At 61.0% G+C, this 6846-nt stretch overlaps 1 protein-coding gene across 1 annotated transcript in view; it reads left to right on the top strand.

Moving 5' to 3' along the window:
- Nucleotides 1-6: 6 nt before the first annotated feature.
- Nucleotides 7-6846, top strand: part of SLC7A5 (solute carrier family 7 member 5) — a 33006-nt gene continuing 26166 nt past the window's right edge. The window contains exon 1 of the mRNA XM_024735653.1: nt 7-474. Coding sequence (XP_024591421.1) covers nt 24-474 — 451 coding nt within the window. The 5' untranslated portion in view covers nt 7-23. The remainder of the gene's footprint in view (nt 475-6846) is intronic.

Genomic DNA, 6846 nt, shown 5'->3' with positions numbered 1-6846 from the left:
AGGAGCGGCAGGCGCGGGAGCGGATGCTGGCGGCGCAGCGCGCGGATTGCGCGGAGGGCAAGGGTGTGACCCTGAAACGCAACATCACGCTGCTCAATGGCGTGGCCATCATCGTGGGCACCATCATCGGCTCGGGCATCTTCGTGACACCCACCGGCGTGCTCAAGGAGGCGGGCTCGCCGGGGCTGGCGCTGGTGGTTTGGGCCGTGTGCGGCGTGTTCTCCATCGTGGGCGCGCTTTGCTACGCAGAGCTCGGCACCACCATCACCAAGTCGGGCGGCGACTACGCCTACATGCTCGAGGTCTACGGCTCGCTGCCCGCCTTTCTCAAGCTCTGGATCGAGCTGCTCATCATCCGGCCCTCCTCGCAGTACATCGTGGCGCTCGTCTTCGCCACGTACTTGCTCAAGCCGCTCTTCCCCACCTGCCCGGTGCCCGAGGAGGCCGCCAAGCTCGTGGCCTGCCTCTGCGTGCGTGAGTATCGGCCCCGGGACCCCGGCGGGCTGGCGGGTGGGGGGCGCCGAGCCGAGGCCGCCGCGCGCCCGCGTCCCGGCCCCTTCCCGCACTCCTGGACCATGCCCACATTCCGCGGCCCCGGGCCGACCCCGCAGTTTTAGACTGAGGACACTAGCCCCAGAACCCACGTGCGTTTCATTCATTCGTTTCCTCACCGCCTTGGGAATTCTGCAGACAGCAAGCAGGGTCTCCGCCCTGAGCCTCAAGCCGGAACTAACCTTTCCACTTAGTCCATCCAGAGCTCTTGGAGGTGAAGCAATATCCTTACTTTCTTGCAAGGCACCCACGTGGAGTGCTTGAAAAGCCAACTACCTGTCTGCTTGAGTTCCCAAATGAAACTCCCTTTTTCAAGAGAGAAATCGTAGTTTAAAAAGAAAAATACCAAAAAAAAAAACCCACACCTCATTCAAACCAGCTAATCAGGAAGGGCTGACTCATACAAAACCAAATAGTAATAAGATTCTGTGTGGGCAGTGAATGAGTTGCTCGTGTAGGCAGCAGTGTTGAGTCCCCTGAAGGTTGCCTAGTGAGTTGTAAAAGAGAGGTGCTTGGCTGAAACTTAAATGTGTGCGGGGTGGCTTTGGGGTCCCAAGCTGTGCTGAAATACAGCCATTGGGTACAGTCCAAATGTTGGTGGATAAGGCCCCAGTATGTTGGTGGAGGAGGTCCTGGTACGTTGGTGGGCTGTTTTCTGGTGGGATTTCAGGGAAAAAAAAATCACTTGTACCAAAAGCCACGCAATTTTCTTTGCTTTGTGGCTGCTGCAGTTTTCCGCCTACCCCTTGGCGAATGTCTAAGCAGGCTTGCAAGACGGAAGTGTCCTGCTTTCAGAGCTGCCACCTGATTTGAGGCTCTGTCTGCACCTTGACGGTACACAGAAGTGCAGAGCTAACAGGGCTGGTTTGTGGTTTCTGTCCGAGCCCCAAGACTCAGGGGACTGTGCCATCCCTTGGAGCCGCTTCTGACTAGCAGTACATGCCGATGCTGTTGGGATTCTGAGCCTGGGGACCAGCTTCCCGCATAAGCTCACTGCGGGGTGGTGGTAGTGTTGAGGGGCTTTCAGAACTCTGAGGCACGTTCTGGGAAGTGGTGACCCCAGGAGACCTGACACTCTGACAGAGCAACTACGCTGTGGGGGGGTGGGGGAGCGTTTTGCCTTTTGGGGGAGTCTCAGCGATGAGGATCTCGGCTTATAAAAACTTTTGGTCCAAATCTAGGAATAGTCACAGCAACAGTCGATCTGCCTGAGGACGGGGGAACCTGTGGCTTCTGGTGGGCTTCTCAGACGGTGCTTTGGGCTGAGTAAGGAAAAGCCCCAATTAAAGAATTTTAATTGTGCGATTTTCATCATCGTTAGGTCTTATTTAATGTTTCGGCCCAGGACGTAATGACGTGATACTGCCTTTAAAGGGCCCACTTTCTAGTCTTGGAAAATGGATCCCTTACTTTCTTAAACTTTTAGGTTTAAGCAGGTAAAGGCTCGGGGTGGATTCTGAAGGGGCTGTGGCGGGTACACCCTCACCAAGACTCCAGTCACCAGCGTGGAGGGTCACGTGAACAGCACCCCTTTGGGTGTGAGCTAGGGTGTTTGTTGCTTTTTCTGATGGAAAGGAGGTCTTCAGTAACAAAAAGGGATACGTTGTCTGCAGGAGTGAGCGCTAGTCTAGAGCCTGCTGTGTCTAGAGGGGGACGTGGGCCTGTGCGAGGCTGGCGGGACTCGGAGCCGCTGGCCCGGGCTGCTCTCACGGGCACAGAGAAAGGTTATGGCCATGCAGGGAGGGGGCTGCTCTTCGGGGTGTCTGAGAAGGCAGCGAAAAGCCACAGAAAGTTCTTGAGTGTTGTTCGATTATCGTACACAGGCCGCGTTCTGGAACTTCTCCTCGAGAGGAGAAAGGGCCCTCTGCATCGCATGCTTCCTGAGCCCCTCCCCGCAGGGGGCACGTGCACCCCTGGCCCAGCAGCCCGTGCCGCTGCTTCATAAACGGCCCCGGGGCCTGATCTTTGAACAGTGTATCCTGGGTCCGGGAGCCACGCTCTCCTCGGCTCTGCTAGTTGACCGTTCCTGCCCCCGGTCTCGCCCCAGGACAGCTCCTTTCTGCTCGTTGTGACTCAGTTTGGCTTTGGTGCTTAGAATGATCCCACAGACAGTGTAAACGGGGGGAGGGGACGAGCCCCTTTTCTGGTAGGTCTGACGAAATGGGGCCCTCTCATGGTGTGGCCCTGGTGTTTCCATGTTTTTAACGAGTCACGAAGGTGAGAGAGGGACACGAGCTCCGTACCTCTTTGCCGATGGCCCCCCGGGAGTTTGGTTTGCACGGGTTATTTATCACTTAGCGAAAACTTGGTAGCGTTGCTTTGAGATTCAGGTGACACTGGGTTTTATCTTTGCGACAGAAGTCACTCGGGAGAGGTGAGGTTCTCGCCTGGCGGGGTTTTCGTCTGCAATTTCTCTAGCCTTCCTGGCCGCCTCTCTCTGTGATGGGTCCAGTGGGATCTGGAGAGGCTGGACGAGGCATACACAGAGAGGAGCTGCCCGGGGCAGGTACCTGGGAGCCATTGTGGTTCAGAAACAGCTGCGACCTAACTTGAGTCCTTTATCTCATGGAGAAGCTCCTGAGAGAAGGCGTCTGAACAGGCTCCCATCTCCCTCTGCTGGATGGGGCCCTGTCTGAGTTGTGGTCACTCCTGCCCAGGACACGTAGGTGTCAGGGAAGCGGCTGCAGACCCGGTCGCCCGCCCTGCTCCCTCTCCCACTGGGGAGGATGGCCACTCAGACCCCCTAGTTGTCATGTACATCATCCATCCATCTTGTAGAGCCTGGCAGGTCTGCTGGTGGCCAAGAGGGGGACTCTGCGTCCCCTTCCAGCTTGGTGGCCCTTGGTGTGGCCTGGAAAGCACTTCCTTCCTGCCTTCTCACAGGGGACAGCCCGGGTTGCCAAGGCTCCCCTAGAGTGAGCTGCCCCCGCCCCCCGCCGCCACTGTCACCCTCACTCGGGCAAACCTGGGTGGAGTGGGGGCAGGGGGTCCTCAGCTGTTGTTCCTCTAGGGACCTGTGACCTGAGATATTTTCCACTGGTGTCAGGTAAAGAGTCTGCGTTCTGCACGTGGACAGACCCGGGTTCTGATTTGAGAAATTCGTGGGACCTCCTAGCCTCCGTTTCCGCATCTGTGACATGGGGGTTCGTGGTGGGTGTTTGTGAGGGGCCTCGGCCACTGCGTGTCTAACGAGCATGGCACCCGGGGACCCTGGTCACACGGTGCCTGTGATTGTTCTCAGCAGTGCCCTCCTTCTGGCGTTCGCCCTTGACCTCTTGAGCCGCCCTGCAAACTGCTCTCCTCCCCTCTATTAGCGGAAAGAAGGAAGGAGAGCGTTGGAGAGGAAGACGGAGGCCAGCGTCTCCCTGTCAGGAGCCGAGCTGAGCTGCCCATCGCACAGGCGGCACCGCAGCCCTGCCGGGGGCTGGGGGGGGGGCTGCCCAGGGCTGGGGCACAGCTGTCCCCCGCAGGGGAGGGTGCAGATGAGGCAGGGGTTTGGTGGCTGGGGGTGAGCCGTGGCCAGCTGGCTCCAGGCTAAGTTGGTCGTTGGGGTCATGAGCCGAAGGGGGTAGGGGGTGGCAGCACACCCTCTCCCCCAGGCTTCCTGGCGTGTCCACCGCTGTGTCCCCGGGCCTCAAACCAGGCCTGTCACAGCGAGGTCGGCGCACAGCCCGAGGCCGGCTCAGGGTGTCTGGACGCCTGCCAGCCGCCCGGCCTGAACCCCTCGCCACGTGAAGCAGAGGCTTCTGGGTGTTTCCAAGGAGCTGGCAACCCCAGAATCGCGAGCTGTGAGCTGAGTGTAGACGATAGCATGGTAATTAGCCCTGAAATCCGACTTCCTGGGCCAGACTTGAAAGCGCTCCGGCTCGAGTCACGGGGTGTGGCGGGTACTTCACAGAGCGCATGACTGAGGGAGGGCGTTTCTGACCCTTTTCCTCTGGGTCACGGACCCCTTTGATGATCCCATGGAATGTGCAGACCCTGCTCAGAGGTGTCCACCCTGCTCGTTCACCCCAGACTCGCGGTGAGAGCTTCCCAGAACCCCGGGGCCCCGTCCGGGTTGGGAGCCTCGCCCCGCCCCCCAAGAGCGGTGCCCCCATCACGGCATAAACGGCCCAGCCTTTGAAATCAGTGTCATCACCCCCACTTTACAGCCAGGGAGACTGCGGCGCGGTGGGCGGGAGCCGGGGCTGTGGTGCCCTTCCCCTCTGGAGCCGCCTCTGTCATCCGGCGTGGGGACACGGCCGTGTCTGTGCTGGGGGTATCAGGCGTCCGGGACAGTGTCGGTCGCCATGTCCAGGCGCCAGGTCGTCAGGAGCACACACTAGTGGATCTGAGGTGTGTGTGTGTGTCCTGGGCTCTCCGGGAAGCACTGCCCCCGCACTGTGGGGAGTCGGACCCCTTATAGGAAACCATGTAGAAAAACCTCCATCTTCCTCTCAGAACTTTGCAGACGAGCTTCCAGGGCAGGGTGGCTGACAGCTGCCCCATGGGTTCCATCTACCCAGTGGCCACGGGCCCTGTCCCATGCCCACGCTGGCCTCCAGTTCCTGTCCCCTCCGGTGACTCACAGCAGGTGCCAGGGACCAGGGGGCACGTGATTCCACACCCCCAGTCAGTCAGGGTAACCTTCCTGGGCCCTTGTCTGGATTACTGGCTGGGGGAGCTGCCCAGAGCACGCCTGTCCCCACCAACGGGCCTTGTCCTGTCCTCTCCCCCCGGCAGGACCAGTGCCCAGTCCAGCAGCTTCTTGGCTCGATGGTTGGGGTCCCCTGTACATCCTGGCAGGAGTTCCCCACCCAGCTCTTTCCTTAGTCCTGGCAGGATCCTGCATTCTTGCTTGGGAGTGTGGGTTGGCGGGGCAGCCGGAGGACACACACCCTTGCCTGTGTGTCCAGACCTGCCTTCAGGCAGGGGCGTCCTCCGGGCTGCGCCACCCTCCCCCAGTGGGATGCGCCTGCCCTGTGAAGCCTCCAGCCTGCTGCAGGGAACCCAATCTGCCGTCTGCGTCACCCTGACCTTGGCTGCTGGCTGGCAGCCTGATCGTCTGTGAGTCGCCCCGAGTGTAGCCAGTACAGAACCGAGGCCCCTGCCCAGAGACGTGGGCCCATGGCCCACCGTAACCCCGTGTCCCCCTAGCGCTTTGTCCCTGTCCACGTGAGCTGCCCAAGGCCGGTACAAGATTCAGCCCTCGGCATGGACGCTGGCTGCAGGGCTGTGTCCTCAGCTGGTCCCCTTCTAGGGCACCCTGTCAGCCTGAGTCAGCTGGCAGGCCTGCGAGGGCCCTGGCTCTGGCTCTCCGGCTGCGTGACCCGGGGCCTGGGTGCCGGGCCTCACAGGGCCTGTGTTCCAGAGCCTGGGGCACGGTGGGGTGATCGCGTTCTGCCCGCAGGGGGTGTGTGATTGGCCGGCCCGTCACGGCAAGGGTCTGCTGTTGGAGGGACTGTCGAGGAACGCAGCACGACAGAGCAGGTGTGTCTGGCACAGCGGCAGGTGGAGGGGCCCTGGCTGGGCACCCCACACAGCAGCAACCACGTGTTACCAGCTGTGGTGTCAGACCCCTGCAGAGCTGAGGGAAAGGACAAGGCGGGGCTGGGGTGCGTGTGGCTGGGAGGGGCGTGGGGAGAGAAGTTGCCCCCAGGCGGCCTGTTCCAGGAGGGGCTGACAGCTCGGGCTGAGGGGCCGGGTTCGGGGGTCTGGGTGGGGAGGGAAGGTCACCAGAGTCTGGTTATGAGCACTTATTCCTGGGTCGGGGGGTTGGGGGGTCAGCTCACCTGCTGAGGCACAGAGGGTCGTCGAGGGTCCACGTCTGGCCTCCTCCCAGGTGACCAGGGATTGCCCTCTCGCTGTATGGGGAGGGACTCTCAGCCCGGGCTGTTGTCCAGGGTCGTAGGGTTCTGAAGTCAGCCTGCCAGGCGCCCCCTGCCCCCCAACCGCGACAGCCTGCTTCTGTGCCCCCCACGCAGCTACTTGCTCTGGTGGGTGGGTCTCCTCCCTGGCTGCACCTTGGACCATATGGTCGGAGGACTGACGCCCAGGCCCTCCCAGGCAGAGCCAGGTCTGTAATAGTGCATAGTGTGTGCTGGGGGAGCGGGGTGGGGAGCCTGTCACGGGCAGCTGGGGTTGAAGACCCCAGTCTAGTGGCCAGAACATGGGAGTGGGACTTAGGAGGCCTGGGCGTCCTCACCCCACTCCCCTGGCGACTGCTGTGTGACTTCCAGCACGTCGGACAACCTCTCTGAGCTCCACTGACCCCAACTAGCAAATGAGGGGGCTGTGTGGATGCTGAAGTGT

The sequence above is a fragment of the Neophocaena asiaeorientalis genome, unplaced genomic scaffold, assembly GCF_003031525.2.
Source record: "Neophocaena asiaeorientalis asiaeorientalis breed wild unplaced genomic scaffold, Neophocaena_asiaeorientalis_V1.1 scaffold40, whole genome shotgun sequence".
NCBI classification, from domain to species: Eukaryota; Metazoa; Chordata; class Mammalia; order Artiodactyla; family Phocoenidae; genus Neophocaena; species Neophocaena asiaeorientalis.
Note: the sequence above shows the minus strand (reverse complement) of the source record. Positions and strands in the feature narration are given on the sequence as shown.